The following is a 22,638-nucleotide window of genomic DNA, read 5'->3' on the forward strand; positions in this document are numbered from 1 at the left end:
GGCCCCACGACCGGACCAAAAAAAAAAAAAAAGAAAATCACTTGGACACTTGGTCATATTCAATGAGACTTAATGTCAGTAAACCGATAGGCTTCTTCACAGGCAGAGAGTAACAGCTGGGCAGGATTACAAGTACAACTTTTATAAGAGCAGATTCATGTAAGACATGAGTGGGAAACTGTTGTGGAAGGAGTTAATATTTACAGTTTTAACTTCACAAACAAGGGAGAGGGAAACTGCATACCATTTGAAATTGCAGCTACCTACATCACCTGTTTTCAGGTAAAAGCCTGTGTTTTCAGGTAAAAGCCTGTGTGTCACCTGTTTGCAGGTGACAGGAAAGGCCTGTGTCACCTGATTTCAGGGAAAGGCAGTTTTGGTTTTGCTGAAGGTCTAGGGTGGCAGACTGAGTAAGATGTAGGAGGAAGGGCCAACATTTTTCAGATGGCTCCATCATCACTAACAGTGCCACAGGCTAGTGTCGAGCCTTTAAAAGCATATGAACCTTTGAGGATAACAGTGTCTTCAGTTTTTAATCCATTCCTTTACTATAAAATATACTTCATAAAGTTTTTGTACAATTTTAATATTAGCATACTTATGCTGCAGAAAATAAAATTCCACTTTGTAAGAAAGAAAAAACTCAAAGACCATCAACTGACATCTTTATTTATATATTAGAGCGAGTGAGCCAGTGGAATTCCTAGAGAAAGAAAACATAGCATTCAGTCAGAAAGAACAAATGTACTGAACTATACAATGGTAATAAAATGATTTGCCTTCAGCCTAGTAAAAACAGAGCTAAAACTGATAAACTTTATCCTGCCTTGTGTTGTGAAACAACCTAAAATGGCTTTCTGGGACCTCTTCCACTAACAGTAATCAGGCCACAAAAGACAATAGAGTCTGGCAGAAACAGAAATTCACTCAAATGGAGAGAGGAGATAATGGAAGCCCACAGAGGTCTGAGCTTTCAAGTCTGAGAGTAGAAAGAAGTGTGCATAAAAGCTTTTACAAGCACCAATTGCACCCTACACATGTGGCCTGTAGTATATGTAAAATATATAAAAAAATGGAATGAAAATAATATTCAAGTGGCTAAATGCAGGAAATAGAAGAACAATCACAGAATTGAGGCAGGATAGTGTAAGATTTGTGATACAGGAATCTAAAGCAAGCTAGAATTAGGAACTAAGACTGTAAAATTGCTAACACTGAAAGATTATATACTGTACTAAAAGCACACATATTTCTTTTCTCAGCACTCCCAAACCATCAATCCCCTTTCTCCCATTAATTTAGAATAGAAGCAACTTATCTGAACTTGTTCCAAATAAATAATGCACCCATCCGTAAGAATGTCCTGGTACAGCAATTGTTTTAGTTAAAAGAATGTTTGTAGCCAGGCGCTGGTGGCTCACGCCTGTAATCCTAGCTACTAAGGAGGCTGAGTTCTGAGGATCATGATTCAAAGCCAGCCCGGGCAGAAAAGTCTGTGAGACTCTTATCTCCAATAAACCACTAGAAAACCAGAAGTGGCGCTGTGGCTCAGGAGGCAGAGGGCTTGCCTTGTGCTAAAGAGCACAAGGACAGCGCCCAAGCCCAGAGTTCAAGCCCCACAACCACCACCACCAACAACAAAAATGCTTGTAAGAGTCACAAGGAATAGACTACTGTTCAGTAACTCTAGAACTACAGTTGTCCTTTGCTATATTGCTGCTTCACTATATTGTAGTTTTAAAAATATATAAGTATATATGGGAAATAGTGATTCCTCACTTATCACAGGAGTTACATTCCAGAGAACCCCATGATAGGTGACAATCCACAAAGTAGCAATAAGTGAACGACAATATAGTGAGGGACAAGTATCTGAAGCTGCTACTTTGTGGATTTTTACCTATTACAGGGGTCTCTAGAATATAATTCCCATAATAGATGAGGGATCACTGTAATATCTCCATGCTGAGGTAATAACTTTGCAACAACAAAATGATTTAAATTAGATTCTTTAGTTTTATGTTTGTTGTTAGAACTGGTTCTTTCTGGGCAGTTACCTTACACTGTCATGCAGTATTCAATCATGAGGTCACTAGACTGTCCTACTCCCTACTGAACTGTAAGTCTACTTTTGCTTGGCACACTCTCTCTCACATAGAACACCTGCCAGAATCTTACCTTATTCAGTGAATAAGACATGAAATTATCAAACTTGGAAATGGCTTAAAAAGAACTGTGGAGAGTGTTCTTTTCTGGAGAACAGGGAGATAGAAAATGAATTTTTAGTTTCTTCATAACAAGTGCATTTACCTGGGCCTTCCGTGTGCTTTGTGGTTCAATCATGATGTTGATAAGAGAGGGTTCAGTTGTGTTGGCCAGGGTCTGTCTCAGGGATTTTTGGAGGTCTTCTGGTGTTTGTACAAAATACCCTTTGCCTCCAAATGCAGTCATGACCTGTTCATAATGTGCATTTGGCAAGAGACACACTGGAGGAGCCCTGCAAAGAAAATCATGAATCAGTTAAAAAAAAAATCATTCTATGAAATAGTTTGTGACAAACTTTAAGCTGAGCTGAAAGACATACTTTTACCTCCAGTAGTTAAACTGAGATGTCAGTACACGAATGATATGGTTTGGTTATCAAACATTCCCCTAAAAGGCTAATATATTAAAAGCTTAGTCCTTGCTGTGAGCAGTGTTCAGAGACAGGGGTCTGGGAAGGTGACTGGATTCAAAATCTGGACAAACTATTAGAAGGTGACTGTGGAAGATAGGGCCTGGTTGGAGAAAGTGAATCACTGAAAGTGAGTCCTTGGGAGCTATAACTTGCCCTGGCCCCTTCCTGTTACTGCTTTGCTGTGTTTCCTGACTGCCATGAGGAGAGCTCCTTTGTTGCACCTTATACTCTGCCATGATGTGCAACTTTTCCTTAGGCCAAAAGTAACAGAATCAGTCTACCATGAACTAAAAAATCTCTGAAACTGTGACAAAATAAACATTTCCTCAGCAGGCACCGGTGGCTCATGCCTGTAATCCTAGCTACTCAGGAAGCTGAGATCTGAGGATCACAGTTCAAAACCAGCCTGGGCAGGAACATCTGTGAAACTTTATCTCCAATTAACCATCAGAAAACCAGAAGTGGTGCACAGCTCAAATGGTAGAGCACTCACATTGAGCTGAAGAGCTGAAGGACAGCACCCAGGCCCAGAGTTCAAGCCCCACAACTGACCAAAAGAGAGAAAAAGAGAGAGAGAGTGAGAGAGAGAGAGAAATATTTCCTCCCATAAACTGTTTCTTAAAAGTATTTATCATGATAATGAAAAGTCTAACGTAACAAAAAAATTTATTCTATATTTTTCTGAGTATCTGGGACTATGAGGGTATACTACTATACCTAGCTTTCTACATTTTTAATTGAGTTCAACAGAATTTTCAGTGATGATGGAAATGTTTTATAGCCAATATGGTAGCCACTGGCCACCTATTTGCATGAGTGACTGAAATACAATTAAACTGAGCAGTTCAACTTTTAATTTCATTTAATGTTAATTAAATTTATGCTGTAACATGTGACTAGTGGCTACTTTTTTTTCGGGGGGTGGGGTTTCTGGTCGTGGGGCCTGAACTCTGGGCCTGGGCGCTGTCCCTCAGCTCTTCAGCTCAAGGCTAGCGCTCTACCACTTGAGCCACAGCACCACTTCCGGCTTTTTTCTTTTTGCTTATGTGGTGCTGAGGAATCGAACCCAGGGCCTCAGGCATGCAAGGCAAGCGCTCTACCACTGAGCCACCTTCCCAGCCCTAGTGGGTACTACACTATACAGTAGAGCCTACACTTTCAACTATATGAGTAAAAAAAAAAAAAAAAGAATGGTTACAGAAAAATAGCAATGATACAACACTCGAAGTCAGGGCAGCATAAACAAACATGTTGGTATCCTGTACCACCTCAGGCTCATACATTTACATCTGTCCTATACTCCATAGCCAGATATAACACTATCTTAGATTGACTCTGCCATCAGATAACCAAGATTTATCCATGTAGTAACAGAAAGGAAGACCATATTTTCTCCCTAGTATAGGAATAATAGGTTTGGGGTCTTTTGCAATAAGCTTTGTCATTAACAAGATACTTATTGATGTGAATCTTCAGTGGCTATCTGAATATAAACTATTTTTGTAGCACCTAATCATAGATCATATGATCAGAGGAATCAGGAATACAGGGCTGGCTTATTAAGGATCAACTATCAAAACAAACAATATTCATCTCCTACTTATTGACTGGATTTTTTTGTTTTTTGGTCGGTCGTGGGGCTTGAACTCTGGGCCTGGGCGCTGTCCTTCAGCTCTTTAGCTCAAGGCTAGCGCTCTGCCACAAAAGCCACAGTGCCACTTCCAACTTTTTTTTTCTGTTTATGTGGTGCTGAGGAATTGAACCCAGGGCCTCATGCATGAGAGGCAAAAACTACTACTGAGCCACCTTCCCAGCCCAACTGGATTATTATTATAGCATTTATTTTTTTAGTTCTTTTTATATATGGGTAAAAAATGCTGTTCATATTCAATTTTATATGCATTAGTAGAGTCTTGATAACTTTTGCCTTGATTGGCCTTAAACCTCTACCCTCCTGTCTCTGCCTCCCAAGTAGTTGGGATTAGAGGCATATGCCACCCTGATACAATAAACTTTTAAAGCACAGATTAAAATATATGAGACCAAGCAAATACTCACCTTGTAGTTGCATCATGAAATTTCAACATTTCTTTCCAAGTATCTGTATTAATACCTTGGTAAATTCCATTATTGTTCACTACTAAGAGTATGATTGGCAAATTGTACCTGTAAGTGAAAGCAAAATATGGAGGAAACTATTTTTAATCTAAGGCAATTTGTTTTCTTTAGGCTGAAATTTTCACTTTAAAAATAGATGACATCTTATAGGCTTTTTATAATATGAAGAGGAAAATTTAAAAACTCATGTGTTTATCATCCTAGTAAAGAATACCAAATCATAAACAGAAACACTAAGTAGTGGTAAAAAGAATGCAAGAATGGGGGATAGTATTCTTATTTCATTTTTTAGCTATGGATCTTGGGCAAACTGCTGGACTCTTCTGAATCTTGATTTTTGAAGATCCAGGTGTTAATAGGAAAAACACCTTCCCTGATGGTGAAGATGTTAACTAGCTTTTCAAGTAGTTTTTCATTTATTTATTAGCTGTTTATACTTCTTCATTTGAAAAATGTCTTTTCAGATCCCTTGTCCATTTACCAATTGGATTATTGCTTATTTTGGTGTTTCATTTTCTGAGTTTCTAATATATTCTGATACTAATTCTGCCTATGCACACATATGCCAATAAAAAGCATCTATTTTGTCTCAAATGCAAAAAAAAAGAAAACAAAAAAAAACATTTCCTAATTAGTACCCCACATGGTTCCTAGGAGCACTGAGAAGTAACATTTCTTTTAATTGAGCCCCTCACAGACAAGCAGCCCTTACTAGATGCCATGAGACACAGTGACTAACATTCTGAATGTGCATTCAAAACACTGCACTTGTAATCAGAAACACTTGGCATGGTGTGATCAGTAGAGGAAAAAGAACATCTAGCAATTTTCTATACATTATAGCAAAGACAAAAAAAGACTGATTAAACCTCATCAGAGACTGGAAAAGAATATGGGTCTTGCTTTCTTTACACGTAATATCTGAGGTCAGGTGGTACAGACAAAACTACAGTGCCCACTGTTAAATAAGAGAAATGTGGTAACTATTTGTTCTTTATGCTAAAAAGGAGTGACTATGCTCTAGAAGACTAATTTCCCCATAAATTATCTTTTTGGTATATATCACTTAGTTGTCAATAGAGACATTCTAACAGGCAATCTTACCCTTCATCTTGACAGTTTTATGTATCAAAGCTTTAAAAGATCCAAAACATCTTTCAAAGCTTTGATATGTCAAATATCAAAAGACCTATATAAGAGCCCTGACTTAGAATGTTTTTACCATAGGTAAATATAGCTGGGGATAAAGCTCTCATACTTGTATAGTAGAGCCACAGTCATGAGTTTCTCCAAGAATACTCACAACTACAAGATATATGAATGGCACACATTCACTGAATTGCATCTTAAATGTTAACTTAATGATCTCATTTGGTCCTCACAACCATCTGCAAGGCAGGAAGTATTCCTATGCTTGTTTTAGAGATGAGTGCCACTTAGCTCTGACATGGTGGAACCATGTTTAAATTTGGATTACTTGTCCCAGAGGCTAAGCCCTCCATCTCCCAGCAGAAAACAAGCTTCTTTTAGGCCTCAACATCTTTTCTTCAGTGATCTCAAAACTACTTTCCACAGCAATGCAGATTTTTAGTATGATCATACTGTCTTGGGGAGAAAAATCCTGGTCACTTAAATTGGGATCCTCAAGACACAGTACCATATTATACACAAGGCACCTGGCAATGATGAACACCTGGCAACTATGTCAGTCAAGTGGGTCTCATGTGAAAGGACTCTGGTTTACCTGCAGATGGTTTCCACCTCCATGCCAGAAAAGCCAAAGGCACTGTCTCCTTCCACACAGATGACCCGCTGCTTAGGGTTTCTATCTTTAGCCACTAGAGCAGCTGCAATAGCAAATCCCAAACCAACACCCATTATTCCAAAAGTGCCAGCATCAAGCCTGTTAGGGAACAAAGCTAAAATAAAACTCTGGAGCATAAAACAGAGGGTAGGGCTGGCACAAATTTTCTAGTTATACTTACATGGTTTAAGAAAAAACAAAAACAAAAAAAATAGATGCTCCTTTTCTTCCACATAAAATATTTAGAGTATAAGAAACTAAACTGTCAAAGACAAGGAACATAAGAAGAAACAGTAACTCATGTCTGTTTAGAGAACATTAAGTATACAAATTATCACATGCTACCAAAGACATACTAAGCATATAAAACTTCACCTAAGAATACTTATACATCGAACATACAGTCCTCAAATGTTTTCTTTTTGGGTCAGTCGTGGGACCTGGGCACTGTCCCTCAGCTATTCAGCTCAAGGCTAGCACTCTACCACTTGAGTCACAGTACCACTTCCGGCTTTTTCTGTCTATGTGGTACTGAAGAATCAAACCCAAGGCCCCATGCATGCAAGGCAAGCACTCTACCACTGAGCAACCTTCCCAACCCCTCAAATGTTTTCTTAATCTGCATTGTTGTAGTTTCAAATTACATATAATTAATTATAATTTCCTTCTTGGAAATCTTATTTTTGGTTGGTACTAGAGTTTCAACTTAGGGCCTCACACTCTTACTCAGCTTTTTCTGCTCCCATCTGGAGCACTATTCTTTGAGCCATACCTCCAATGGAAAGCTTTTTGGGTTCTTTTTTTGCAGGTTTACTGGAGATAACAGCCTTTCAGAGGCCATGATGGCTCATGCCTGTACTCAGGAGCCTGAAATCTGAGAATGTGGTTTGAAGTCAGCCTGGCAGAAAAGTACCCATGAAGGGCTGGGAAGGTGGCTCAGTGGTAGAGCGCTTGCCTTGCATGCCTGAGGCCCTGGGTTCGATTCCTCAGCACCACATAAGCAAAAAGAAAAAAGCTGGAACTGGCGTTGTGGCTCAAGAGGTAGAGCGCTAGCCTTGAGCTGAAGAGCTGAGGGACAGCGCCCAGGCCCAGAGTTCAGGCCCCATGACCAGACCCCCCCCAAAAAAAGAAAAAGAAAGAAAAAAGAAAGAAAGAAAAGTCCCCATGAGACTCTTATCTCCTGTTAACTATTCAAAACCTGTCGTGGAGCTGTGACTCAAAGCAACAGATCACTAGCTTTGAGCAAAAGAGCTCAGGGGCAGTGCCCAGGCTCTAAGTTCAAATCCTACCACCACCACCAACAAAAAGTCTGCCCTTGAGGGCTTTAGGCTGCTATCTTCAGATCTCAGCCTCCTGATTAGCTAGGAATAGTAGTAGCTATTGGTGCCAGGGTCTTTCTTAGAATTCTTACCTGTGACGAGGAAAATAGTTTTGAAGCACAGTACGTCCAATGTCCATAGTATTTGCTCCTTCACTTACTATAAAACAGTCTCTGGGTAGCTGTTCTTGAATGTGGTAGAATACTGTGTAATAATTCATAGGTAGGGACTTTTTGGAAGCTAACTCCTAAAACAGGAGAGAGGAATATGCTCTAAATTAGATTAGGATACAATGGAAACAAACAGTGCCAAAAAGCTACTATCTATCAAACTTATTTGGGAACAGGTGAGCAACATATATGAGCTATAAGATACTCATGGCTATACAAGAAAAATGTGTAATCTTACCAGATAAGCAGAAAAGGCCAAAAGCTATGTACATATGACCTTAGAAAATGATGCTAAACAAAATGAACACAAGAGGTATTTTTTCTTTGTCACTGTTGTTTTTAATGTACTATGTGATTTTTGTTTCTTTTATATGTTCTTCCCCCTATAGTATAACTCCTGTTGTCACTGTATTTGATTCTGGTTCCCTGAATCTTGTATATTCACTCTTCTAATTTGGGGAAGGGAAGGGAAATAACAAAATGCTGAAACAAGTTTACAAGCTGACCCATCGTAAGGAGATGTACAAGACACTATGTTGAAAACGAACTTCACAACTTGGTGTGGAGGAGGGAGGAGTTGGGGGGCAGGGAAAGGATAGTAGGGGGAAAATAAAGGAGGAGGTAACAATGCTCTATAGGAAATGTACTTATTACCTTACTCATGTAACTGTAACCCCTCTGTACAGTATCTTTACAATAAAAAAAATTTTTTTAAAGAATAATGTGTTCCAGATCCCAGTTTAGGACATAATCAAATAAGCTGGAAAATATCTCTTGTCCTAGAGATCCTAGATAAACAGTAACATGGAAAATTCTGGAAAGTCCTTAAGTCCCATAACTGGGAAACACTGGATTAAACAAAAATAAACCATTTTGAGCACTCTTAGGAAAACACTGCCTCAGAAAAACTGAAAATTTTATTCCAGAGTATTTTTTTTTTTGAGACAGGGATCTCAGTATATATTTGGGAAAATCTTAAACTCAAGTTCCTCCTGCCTCAGCCTCCCCCATACTGAACTTTTTTTTTAATTTAATTTAATTTTATTTGTGAACATACTGTACAGAGGAGTTACAATTACATGGGCAGGATAATGCGTACATTTCTTACCAGAGTATTTTTATCTAAAATATTATGGTTCCAAATTTAAAATGAAAATGTTAGGATTATAGATTACAATCTCAAAATTCAGTTCTACTCCCACACACTGGCAGTAAAGGAGTTGGTTGTGTCACATTCATAATTGTAGAGTCCTTGAATGGAGTGAAAACCAGCAAGGTACAGTGCTCTACCTTCTTGGGCTGACAAAAGAGCCACCAGGGATTTTAGTAGCATCTGGCTGCAACACCACCCCTTTTTGAGCCTTATGATTACTATCATGTGATCTTTCAGATTGATGGTTCCTAGGAATGCATATATCATGTTATAGCAAAGCCAAGTAACTCATCAGCCCAAGTGTCTCTGAGTTTCAGTGGGTCCCACATTACCTTGGATATAGCTTCATTGCTCTCCATTTTCTCCTTCAGAGCCTTCCACCATCTGGTCTCTGTAGGATACTGCCATGGTGTTTTATCAAATTGTTCTAAAAGCTGTTACCAAAAACAAAACTCTCACAATTTTTAAAATTTTCTACATTAAATTTATATTGCATTAATTTAATTTTTTTTAAATCTCTCTTTGTGTCAGGTACCAGTGGCTCACTCCTGTTTTCCTAGCTACTCAGGAAACTGAGATCTAGAGAACTGTTGTTTAAAACCAGCCAATGTTAAAAAAAAAAAAAAAACAACAACAAAAAAAAAACTGTTAGATTCTATATCCAAAACAACTAGCAAAACTAGGGCAAAAGGCATGGCTCAAGAGGTAGAATGCAGCTGGGCACTGGTGGCTCACACCTGTAATCCTAGATACTTAGGAGGCTGAGATCTGAGGATTGAGGTTTGAAGAGAGCCCAGGCAGGAAATCTGTGAGACTCTCATCTCCAATTAACCACCAGAAAATTGGAAATGGAGCTATGGCTTAAAGTGGTAGAGCACTAGCCTGGAGCAAAAGAGCTCAGGGACAGCGCCCAAGCCCTGAGTTCAAGCCCTATAACCGACAAGAAAAAAAAAAAAAAGAGGTAGAATGCCAGCACAGTAAGTGTGAGCCCCTGAGTTCAAACCTTAATACCTTAAAAAAAAAATAAAATAAAACAACTTTCTTTTTCTTTCTTGGTAATATTGGGATCTGAATTCAGGGCTTGATTGAGCCCCACCCCTAGTACTTTTTCCAAGGCCAGCCTTGGATTTCACTTGTTTGTTTAGATAGGGTTTTGTTAACTTCTTGCCCAGGCTGGTCTTGGATCAAAATCCTCCAGATCTCAGCCTCTAAAGTAGCTGAAAAATCTCTTCCTAAAGTTATAATGTTGTACTATTCTGCCCTTCACATCGTCCATACTGTTTTTCCTCTGCAGCAAAACTGATAGAAGACAAATAGATAACATGGTAAGTGTTTGTCTGGGTTAGTATGGACTTCTGTTAGATGTTAATTTCCTATAGGACAGAGGGAAGTGCTACCTCCTTCTCAAAACCTTAATGTCTCTTAAACCTTAGTGTCAATCTCTGACACTACAAGGAGAACCAGTACTCAACAGAACCCTTACAGGAAGGCTGACAAATCCCGTAAGAGTCCTATGATAGACCAAATGATCCAGAGTAATTTCACATATGAACAGGACTTGCATCTTAGATATTGAATAGCTATGACTATAAGTATCACCTGAAGATCATGTCACAAATTAGTCATACTGAAATATAGAAATCATGTAAAACTAATAGGAACCCAGAGAAGTCACTGATTATACAGTCTGAAAAGTAAAAAGGTCTTTATTGTTTAAAAAAAAACTTTTGTTCAGTGGGTAAACCATTTCTTGGCTGAAAAATTATAATTTTTCAGATAGTTGGATCCTACATAGTACATCTTAGTTTGCCTACTGGATGAATTTAAATTTTTAAGTGTCTTCTAAAATTATTTATCTTACATAAGTATGAGCTGTGTACAAGCTGGATTTACCAAGTTCCAAAGTTGGATTTAGGTGCTCTCATAAATTTTGTTCAAAAAGGACAACAGACCTGTCACCAAACAAATCAAGATTATAACATAAGTTAAGTCCTAGGTAAAAAGTTCTTACCTGTTGAGTAACAGCATTTATGTTGCCTAGCAAAGTCACTGCAGGCCTTACATTATTCCCCAATTCTTCTGCACAGATATCAACCTAAAAAAGAAAAAGCAGGATAGGCCTATCTATTTTTTTAAATCTTTTTGAGATAGGGTCTAAGTAGATAGCATAGCCTAGCCTCCAACAGACATGTACCAACCATGACCAGTCATATTTATTCTTTTATTTATTTATTTTTACATATGCCAATACTGTGTCTTGAACTCAGAGCCTTGTGCTTTTGCTGATGTTCACCATTTGAGTCATATCTCCAGTCTGGCATTTTATTGGCTAATTAGAGACATGGACTCTCGGACTTTTCTGTCTGGGCTGCCTTTGAACTTTGATCCTTTAGTCCCATGAGTAGCTAGGATTACAAGTGTGAGCCACCAGTGCCTGGTGATGTTTATTTTAAATCTCTTACAAGAAATCATTTAAAAGCTGAATACAAGAACTGAGAATATATAACATATGATAAAGAACATTTGATATTAAAGACGTTCCTTTGCAAAAGTTCACAGAACTATATTGAGTATTACAGCTAGTAAAAAAAACTTTATCATCTTCTTTCACTTTAAAATATACTCAATGGAAATGTAACAATGAGATATCCCTCTGTATAACCAATATAAGGTAATAAAAATAAAATACAGTAAAGTGCACTGTATGGAACTTTGGTATGGCCCATTACACTCACAGGAATGCACTGATTTGCTGAGTTATACTTTGAATCTAACCAGGTTCTACTGAATTACATTTTGAATAGATACCTAGAGCACAGGTTCTCAAATTCAAACATATAGCATATATTAGAGGGCTTGTTAAACCACAGATTGCAAGAGGCCACTTCAGAGTTTCTGATTTCAGCAGGTCTGGGATAGTTTCCTGGGTGAAAACAGAGTAGTGTAGAGATTTCTAACCATAAAGTGAAAGGTTTGACATGTAAAAGAAAAGTAGGCTAATTCTTGTAATCTTAGCCACTTAAGAGGCTGAGATGGGAGGATCATAGTTTGAAGCCAGCACGGGCAGGAAAGTATATGAGACACTTATCTCCAATTAATCACAAAAAGACAGAAGCAGGACTGTGGTTCAAGTGGTAGAGCTCTAGCCTTGAGCACAAAAGCTGAGGGACAGCACCAAGATCCTGAGTTCAAGCCCTAGGACCAGCATACACACACAAGATACATTCCTTAACAATGGTAAATGCTTCATTCTATATTAAAAAATAAATAAGTTTACAACTCTATTAAACCTCTTTTTTCTATCTTTAAATACACTCAAACTGTAAAAAAAAAAAAAAAAAAAAGAGGCAAATTATGCTTTCCAAACCATTTGAAACTTGATTTTGAAAGATTTTCTGGTGGGAAGTGGCAGGCTATGCTTTATAGGCTTGAAAAGCCAACTAACTTACTTTGGTACATGTAATTATGTTACACAGCTTATAAAATTCATTTTTGTAAAAAGAGAAGAGGTTCTTTACAAAAGCCAAAAAGAGAGCAGAGGTGAAAATAGCTGAGAAGGTGAACAATGAACCACAAATAGCTCTGATCTGAAATCTCTTCTGAGTACCTGAATAAACTTCACATGTGGGTGATATCTTGGAGGCAGTCCAAAATGTAAAATCCAATTTAGTCTTGCACCAAATAACACAATCACATCAGCATATTTCAAAGCCCTATTTAAAAAAAAATCTGATATAACACAAAAACTAGACATGTCTTTTACTTGATTTATTCTATAATTAATTTTTAAAGTAGTCTGAATAACTTGGAGCTTACATTAGATTTGCAAAACAGCTTTCAGAATAAATATGATCCTTCATACTAAATACTTTTTTGTTGTTATTATTTTGGTTTTTGAGACAGGGTCTTGCTTTTTATATCAAGCTAGACTTAATCTCACAATCTTCCTGTCTCAGCCTTACAAGCTCTGGGATTACAGGCAAGCACCACAATACTTGGCCCAAAAGATCAGGTGAGGCATCACCAATTAGTTTCTAGTAACTTGATCATTGTAGCTTGGGTCCTTTGCACAGTGAAAAATTTCAAGAAGCCTACATGTGGCGCTACAAGTTTACTTATAGTTAGTAGGCAGTAATATTATATGGCTGTGAATTCCAATAAGAACTTTTCATAAGTAGAGAAAGAGAACTGGATAAGAGTCCAAAGAATTCCTTCACTTTAATGAAACACATGGGTATACATCCACTCTCAGTACCCACTACCTAACTCGTGTGTGTGTGTGTGTGTGTGTGTGTGTGTGTGTGTGTGTGTGTGTGTGTGTGTGTGTGTGTGTGTGTGTGTGTGTGTGTGTGTGTGTGTGTGTGTGTGTGTGTGTGTGTGTGTGTGTGTGTGTGTGTGTGTGTGTGTGTGTGTGTGTGTGTGTGTGTGTGTGTGTGTGTGTGTGTGTGTGTGTGTGTGTGTGTCTAGTACTCTACCTCTTGAGCCACAGCTCTACTTCTGGTTTTCTGCTAGCTAACTGGAGATAAGACTATCACAGATTTTCCTGACTGGGCTAGCTTCAAACCTCAATCTTCAGATCTCATCCTCCTAAGTAACTAGGATTACAGACATAAGCCACTGGTGCCTGACTACCCTGCTTCATTCAATTCCTTTTATTCAATTGTACTTAGCATCTCATAACATTCTTTATGAGTGATTTAATATACTTATGTGGATTATATTTTTATCTTTACTATGTTGACTATTGACTGTTTATTGTATTAATACCTACTCCCACCCCATTGGAAGTAAAGCTCTATTAGGATGGGAAGCTTATCTGTTTAACTTATTGATATACATATACATATATATATATATCTTGATATATATATATATCTTGATATATATATATATATATATAAAGCCCAATAAATAAACATGTACCAAGTGGCTAAAAAAATTATACCAAGTATGTCTAACAGTTTTATATGTCTTATATTTCCAATCTGTGTTGTATCTTGACCAATAAGTTAAGTGACTCAAGGGGCTGGGAAGGTGGCTCAGCAGTAGAGTGCTTGCCTTGCATGCATGAAGCCCTAGGTAGAACACTACCCTTGAGGAACAGTGCCCAGGCCCAGAGTTCAGGCCCCACGATTGACCAAAAAAAAAAAGTTAAGTGACTCTAATATATCTCTAATCTCTAATGATTCTTCCTTTGGTATCACACTGACATTATTATAGATAACCTGCTTTCTTTTTGTTTACCTTGTAGATCTTTTTTTTTTTGGGGGGGGGTCCGGTTGTGGGGCCTGAACTCTGGGCCTGGGCGCTGTCCCTCAGCTCTTCAGCTCAAGGCTAGCGCTCTACCACTTGAGCCACAGCGCCACTTCCGGCTTTTTTATTTTTGTGCTTATGTGGTGCTGAGGAATCGAACCCAGGGCCCCAGGCATGCAAGGCAAGAGCTCTACCACTGAGCCAACTTCCCAGCCCCTACCTTGTAGATCTTGCCTAGTCTTCTTTTTTAAGTTATATCATGTTGTTTCAGGGGATGGCTTCTGTAACACACATAGCTGTTACTATTATCAATCCAATCTGAATATTTTTGCCTTTTTCCAAGAGAGTTCATCATAATTGCTAGCAGTTATGTTTGGTTTTACTTTTTACTGTTTTGCTTTTTGACTGCTTTTTTCCCCTATATTTTGAGGAGTTTTTTTTGTTCTGTTTGTCTTCTCCAGTAATAAATACATTTTTCCCCATTTCAAGTATATACTCAAAAAGTATTTGCATATGCTGTACCTATTCTAGGTGACCATATTTAATTGATAAAAACTCTAAGAGGCAGGATAGATTAACTTATTGATACTCATCCTTTAAATTACTGATCAAACTATAGTTCTCTGCAAGCCTCTCTTATACTGTAGTGCCATAAAATGTGGCTAGAATGAAGATAAACTTTAATCAAAATTAAAATATTTTAAAAACTTAATAATGTAAAAGTTAATTTGGTTATTTTACCAAATATATTAAAAGTAAAAACATGATCTCATAAGATAGTATTAAATAAGCAACAATTAAGCAGTAAACAAGGTTTTTTTTGTTTTTAATTTTTGCCAGTCCTGGGCTTGAACTCAAGGCCTGGGCATGGTCCCTAAACTACTTTTGCTCAAGGCTAACACTCTACCACATGAGCCACACTGCCACTTCCAGCTTTTTCTGCTTATGTGATACTGAGGAATTGAACCGAGAGCTTCATCAATGCTAGACAAGCACTCTATCACTCAGCCACATTCCCAGCCCAAACAAGACATTATTTAAAGGCTCAAAATTCATTTTATCTCATAGAAGAGAACAAAGACATCAACTGCATGATGGTGGTAAACTACAGAGAAGAAAGGAGACCACAAGATAAAGATACACAGAATATTAATCTGTAATTTTTTGTTAAAAAAAAACAAACCCATAAACACACAAAAACCTTTGCCTAGTATAGTGATGGCAGTACACATCTGTAAATCCAAGTACTTGAAAGGCTGAGACAGGATGATTAAGAGCTCAACGCCATCTTCAGCTACATAGTCAGTTCAAGGCCAGCCTAGACTACATATTCAGATTCTATCTCAAAAAAAAGAAAAGAAAGCCTAAGTTAATATGACAAAGTTGTATAGTACTATCTGAAATGTTCAGCCTGAGCTACGATATAGTGAGACTCTGTCACAAAAAAAAAAAAAAGAAAAAGAGCCTAGCAGATTCAACGTCTGGTGAGCCCGTTTCTCTACTGTGGAGAAGGCTTGTTGCTGTCTTCACACAGTGGATGGGGTCCCAGCGTTTCCTTTGATTTCTTTCATAAGGTGCTAATCTCATTCTTAAGGGTTGCCCTTCTTACTCAAATCATTTTTCCAAAAGCCCCATTTATTGATGGCACCATATGATTGAGTCTCTATGCACTTTGGAGGGACACATTCAGCTCATTGCATGTCCTTATGTCCTTGATTTCTTTGTACTTTTACAGCAAATATCTCCACTAACACGTTCAGTATATGGTGGGAGCTGGTGGCTCACACCTCTAATCCTAGCTACTCAGGAGGCTGAGTCCTGGGGATCACAGTTTAAAGCCATCCTGGGCAGAAAAGTCCATAAGATTCTTATCTCCAATAAGTTATCAAAAAAGCTAAAAATGGAGTTGTACCTCAAGTGTAAAAATACTCAGCCTAAGGTATGTATTACTGCAGAGAAAATGAACCAATGAAGGTCTTCAAAGAAAAGCAACCTACCAAGTTTCCTTTACTTTGGATAATAATTATGTTTTGTGCTATAAAGCTCCGAGTGTCTACACACAATAATTAATATACACAAGAGTTCCGCAGTGGAGCTAAATAACACAGAAATAATCTGGAACTATAATTTATAAAATATTTAATCTGTAATAGCAAATAAATCTTACAGTATATATAGGTATTAAGCATATAGTAACATATAATATATATTTATGTGTTTGTATATATATATATATATATCAAAATCCAAGATACAACCCAAATATATATAGATACATATAGATATTAGAGAAAATTCCACATCGTTCATGGAAAAACCTAAGAAGCTGATTGAAAAATTAAATTAAGGAGCTTTATAAGAAAAAGAAAAATAGGTTGATATATCAGAAAGTGTGTCTCAAAAGGCACACTTAAAAGATGAGGCTTCCATATGACTCTAAAAGTACCACTTCTGTGCAGCAGCTCTCCCAGCCTGGCCTGGGGGCCTTGGGGCCTATGGGTAGCAGCCCTCATCATGCTGACCAGGTGAGGATCTGTGCCCAGACAAGACAACTGGTGAAGAAAGCTCAATGCTGAGATAGTGAGCATCTCTTGTCATGTTTAAGCTTAACTGGGTCATTTTCTAGTTTGTTTTGATGGCTTACTAGTTTAAGTAGTTTGCACTTTTTGCAAACAATTTATAGGAAACCCTAGCCATTACCTGGACTATTTCTTATGTGTGTACATTAACTAAAAGTTTGACATAATGTTTTTTCACTTCATTACATAACCCCTAATATGCATAGATGCTGTAAATCTAATAAAATATGATGTGAATGATATTTTATAAAGATATTTTGTATGGTGTCAATTTTGTTTTGCTTCATAGTATGTCAGCAAATAAAATAAAATTCTTCATTAAAAAAAAAGAGGAGGTTTCCAGTGCCAGTCAAGCTTGGGCATAAATCCACTACAGCTTAGCTCTCCCAACAATTACAATGGAAAACTCTGGACAAGATAGGAAAAGCAAATTCCAGAGTATCCTGAACAGTAAACATCACATGAATTAGGGGGAGGGGATTTGCAAAGTTTGAAGAAGTGATCCAGACAAGGGTGAGTTCCCAAGTTTTCTATTCCATCTTTTGTCTCCTAGCTTTGACTCAAGAGCAGCTCTAGTTGAAAAACTGCAAAAATTTGGAGAGGATCAGAAAAAAGGACCCCATCCCAAGCTGGAGACTATGTAGGAAGAAGGTCACATCTTCTTATTTTTTTTTCTCCCTTCCCCTGCCCTTTTCTGAGGGTGACTTATTGTAGAGTTGCATAGTGGGGGCTCCTAAGCAGGCAAAATTACAAGAGAAATGACATCTTTCTGGCAAAAGGAGCTTAAAAAGACTCCAAACCCCATGTCGTCTAAAGCAAATAGGGAAGTTTCCATACTTTTTTAAAGCTTTTTTTCTTCTGTCTGACAGGTGTGGCAGCAAAGACCATGAAAAGGGACTTTTGGGAAGCAGAGAGTGGAGTGGGAGCCATGAAGAAATCCTTGATTCTGGGTGTCAGCCAATGTGTGTTTGGGCCTGTCCTAAGCTGAGCATGTGCAGACATACAGTAGCTAAACAAAGTCTGAGGCACAGCTGACTCTGGGACTGCTGCCCACAGTAAGAAAGAGAGAAACAACAGACTAAACTCTATCTAGCCCAACCCAATCTATTGATTTCATAGTAGAACAAAAAACTCAGTATTTAGCAGAAGATTTTATCATGGTCCAGAATCTCTCAATGTAAGATGCAAAAATCCAAGATACAACCCAAATTACTCAGTACAGAAAAATGTGATCAATTTCCAAAAGACAACAAATAGGTGCTAATCTGAAATGTACAAGAGTTAATAAAGCAGCTATTAAACTATGCTCCAAGAAGAAAAAAATTCTTGAAATAGATAGGTATTCTTAACAGAAAAATAAAAAAAATTAATATACAAAAAAACTGAAATGAACAGATTGATGAATATTATCAAGGTCACTCAGGGACCTATGAGTTAAAAAGGAGAGATAGTGTTGTAGAAAAAAAATTTGAACTTTCCAAATTTCGAGAGAAAAACATAGGTTTATGATTACAAATGGTTTTAAAACTCCAAACAGGATAAATGAAAGGAAAATCTTGTCCAGAGACATCATGAGTAAATTGCTTAAAACCAAAGATAAAGATAAAGCTTGAAAGTATCCAAATAAAAACAACAAACTATGTGTAGAACAATAATTCAGGGGCTGGGAAGGTGGCTCAGGGGTAGAGTGCTTGCCTTGCAAGCCTGAGGCCCTGGGTTCGATTCCTCAGCACCAAATAAGCAAAAAGAAAAAAGCTGGAAGTGGCGCTGTGGCTCAAGTGGTAGAGCTCTAGCCTTGAGCTCAAGAGCTGAGGGACAGCGCCCAGGCCCAGAGTTCAGGCCCCATGACTGGACCCCAAAAAAAAACAACAAAAAACAATCATTCAAATGACTGCATTTAAAACCATGAGGTCAGAAGTGTATCAATAAAATCTGTAAAGTGCTTAAGAGTTCAAAAAGAAATAGATGATAAAAATTATTAAAATTATATAGTTCTTTCAGAACCTGTCTCTAGATTAATTAAGATCACAAAATAAGTTAACCTAAGATCTGCCAAGCTACTATATTTAAAATCAGGTGGCTGGGAGTGTGGTTTAGTGGTAGAGCACTTGCTTAGCATGCGTTGAGGCCCTGGATTCCATTCCTCAGTATCACATACACAGAAAAAGCTGGAATTGGCACCATGGCACAAGTGGTAGAGCTCCAGCCTTGAGCACAGAGAGGCTCAGGGACAGTGTCCAGGCCCTGAGTTCAAGCCCCCCAACAAACAACAACAACAACAACTAAAACAAAACAAAATAAAACAGGAATGTCACACACCTGGATCTGGCTGCACCTACACAGTTTGGATGGTTGTCAGGGACCACACCCTTCCCCATAGGGGTGGGCAAAAATGGCAAGTTACATTGTTCCACCAATTTCTGGATATTCTCCTCTGCATGAGCATAAGCAGCTCCTACAAGAAATAAAAATGCATGGGATGATTTGGTTAAGCATGCCACTGGGACCCTCAAAATATTTCATATGAAATTGCTTTTAAGATCTCAAATACTCTACTGTTTATACATGGGCTTAAGTGCTTATGAAAGCAGTAGTTTTTAGTTACCCACCCCCATAATCTCAATTATTTTGAAGAAATCTTACCCTAAACAAAAGTCACCTCTTATATCTCTTGCTATTCTCACTTACCTGCTCTATGCTATGGTCCCACAATTCCCTGAACACACTATCTTTACTGAGCAAGGAACACCATTGCTATGAAAGAGGAAGGCTCCCTACACACTGCTCTCTAACCACCAGCAAATCTGTTTTGTAAAATCTGCTATTCTAGGGTGCATGAGTTTCTAAAGCTCTGCAGATCTTTCTATAGCTCTACAATCCTGTAATTGTAACAGGGCTAATTTTAAGGGGGACACAGGCCATTTGTTTTTACAATGTACACCCGCAGAATAACCACATGCCCTCAATGGCATTGAAAACAACTGTTGGTTTCAATGATGCAGGATTTCCTATACAATATAGGAATATATGGGAACAAGTCCATTTCTACTATCTCACAGTCACTATTAATTTTTAACTATTTAATTTAATGTTATACTCTTTTTCAGGGCTAGAATATTATCCATCTTTGGAACTTACACTTTTTTTTTTTTGGCCAGTCTTAGAGCTTGAACTCAGGTCGTAAGCACTGTCCTTGAGCTTCTTTTACTCAAGGCGAGCACTCTACCACTTGAGCCACAGTGCCACTTCTGGCCTTTTCTGTTTATGTGGTACTGAGGAATCGAACCCAGGGTTTCATGCATGCTAGGCAAGCACTCTTACCACTAAGCCACATTCCCAGCCCTGGAAGTTATACTTCTTGATGGAATCCTAGGAAATAGTATATTGTGCTTTCAGATTCAACATTGTGTCTCCCCTATATGACAATCTCAGAATCCTTTCCTATGTGTATATGATGAAAAACAGTTTCCTGTATTTCATCCAAAAAGTTTTCTTACTGTCCTTCTACCTCAGTGCATCTTCAGTCTTCTTCCTAGAGGAAGCTTTTGTTTCCCTATCTTCCTGATGAACTGTTACCTTCTCAAGGTACTTTGTGCTACTTCATCCAGATTATCTTTTCACACCACTTACTCAGGCAAATTTACTCTTTCTCTGAGACTCCACTTCACCCTTTCTATACACGCTATTAAGAGTATACTACACTCATTTGTTACCAGCTCAATTTCCCCCAGAAATTATCATTTTTTCTCTGTATCTCTCATAAATACTTTCTATTGCCCTTTTCTGATCATAAATACTCATCAAGTATTTGCTAAAGAAAGAAGGAAAGCAAGCATTCACTGAAAGCTTTGCACATACTATGCTTACTGGGGTAGTTAGTATCCCTATTTTACAAGTGAGATATTGATATTCAAAGCAGTTATTTGGCAGTTACAGTGCTAATAATTCAATTTGGCTTTGACCTAAATTCCTTTCTTTTTTTATTTTTACATTTTAATTTTATTGTCAAGGTGATGTAGAGAGGAGTTACAGTTACGTAAAATAGTGATTACATTTCTTGTCTAACTTGTTACCCCTTCCCTCATTTTTCTCCCTCTTTCCCTCCCCACTAGGTTGTACAGATCATTTCCAACCTATTGTCTTGTGAGTATCGCTGTTGCATTGGTTCCCACTTTGTTCTTTGTCTTACAATTGTGTTGTTCCCCTTCCCTTCCCTAATACAGATAGATGTATATACATTACCCAGGGTACCAAAATTGAATGCAGTGACAACAGGGGATAAACCATAGGGAAAAAAAGAGTCACAAAAGAGGCTGGGCACTGGTGGCTCATGCCTGTAATCCTAGCTACTCAGGAGCCTGAGATCTGAGGATTATAGTTCAAAGCCAGCCTGAGCAAGGTAATGAGTACATTTCTTATCAAGTATTGTTGCCTCCTCCTTTGTTTCCCCTTCCCATCCTTTCCCAACCCTCTCCCCCCACCCCCAGCCCCCACCCAGCCAAAGTTGTAAAGTTAGTTTTTCAACATAATGGCTTGTACATCTCATTGTTGCAATGGGTCCACCTGTATCACTATTTAAATGGTTTGGTTTTGCCCTTCCCCTCCACAAATTATGCCAACATCAAATACAATGAAAGCAGGGGTTATACCATGGGGGAGGGACATACAAAGCAACAAAGAAATCATCTTATAAATACGTTAGAAACAATCCCAAGAAAGAAAAATACATTTGAATACTTATCTTTGGGTTCATTTCACCTAACATCAATTTATATGACCTTCTAAATTCCTTTCTTTTGTTCACTATTTCCTTTAGGGGCTGGGAATGAGGCTTAGGGGTAGAGTGTTTGCCTAGCATTCATGATGCCCTGAGTTCGAGTCCTCAGTACCACATAAACAGAAAAAACTGGAAGTCATACTATGGCTCAAGTTGTAGAGTGCTAGTCCTGAGCAAATGAAGCTCAGTGTTCTGAGTTCAAGCCCCAGGATTCGCAAAAAAAAAAATAGTTTTATGTTCCTAAGTCGTTGATAACTGATTAGCATTGCCACAGTAAATCCAGTAGTATTAGTTCTAGACCAGAAAATGGATGCAATAATAACTTTGCTAGTTGACACAGTAGTGTATGGTTTTAATTCCAGAAGCCTGAAGCAGAAGAATCATGAGTTTGAGACCACACTGGGAGACACTGTCTTAAAACAAAAACAACAACATCAGGGGCTGGGAAGGTGGCTCAGTGGTAGAGTGCTTGCCTTGCATACATGAGGCCTTGGGTTCGATTCCTCATCACCACATAAACAGAAAAAGCCGTAAGTGGCACTGTGGCTTAAGTGGTAGAGCATTACCCTTGAGCTGAAGAGCTGAGGGATAGCACTCAGGCCCAGAGTTCAGGCCCTACGAATGACAAAAATAAAAAATAAAAAAAGCAAAAGTAAAAACAACAATAAATTGCTTAAAAGTACATAAATTGTTTGGCATAACACATAAGGACAAATATCTGACATTAGTCCAAAAATCTTAAAAATATTCACATCTTGCCAGCTACTGGTGGCTTATACCCGTAACCC

General features: G+C 38.1%; 1 protein-coding gene across 6 annotated transcripts in view; it reads right to left on the reverse strand.

Annotated features, from left to right (window-relative positions):
- Positions 1–22,638, reverse strand: part of Hacl1 (2-hydroxyacyl-CoA lyase 1) — a 216,384-nt gene that overhangs the window by 173,481 nt on the left and 20,265 nt on the right. For 5 of the 6 annotated variants that reach the window (XM_070018621.1, XM_070018620.1, XM_070018625.1 and 2 more), the window contains 8 exons: positions 19,393–19,528; positions 12,849–12,954; positions 11,253–11,336; positions 9,574–9,675; positions 8,011–8,165; positions 6,540–6,698; positions 4,736–4,843; positions 2,311–2,497 (listed from right to left, as the gene is read on the reverse strand). In XM_070018621.1, the coding sequence (XP_069874722.1) occupies positions 2,311–2,497; positions 4,736–4,843; positions 6,540–6,698; positions 8,011–8,165; positions 9,574–9,675; positions 11,253–11,336; positions 12,849–12,954; positions 19,393–19,528 (1,037 nt within the window). Of the gene's footprint in view, positions 1–648; positions 704–2,310; positions 2,498–4,735; positions 4,844–6,539; positions 6,699–8,010; positions 8,166–9,573; positions 9,676–11,252; positions 11,337–12,848; positions 12,955–19,392; positions 19,529–22,638 lie in introns of those variants that run through there. The other variant, XM_070018623.1, reaches the window with a different exon arrangement.

The sequence above is a fragment of the Dipodomys merriami genome, unplaced genomic scaffold (genome assembly GCF_024711535.1).
Source record: "Dipodomys merriami isolate MVZ:Mamm:240054 unplaced genomic scaffold, mDipMer1.0.p SCAF_13, whole genome shotgun sequence".
Taxonomy (NCBI): domain Eukaryota; kingdom Metazoa; phylum Chordata; class Mammalia; order Rodentia; family Heteromyidae; genus Dipodomys; species Dipodomys merriami.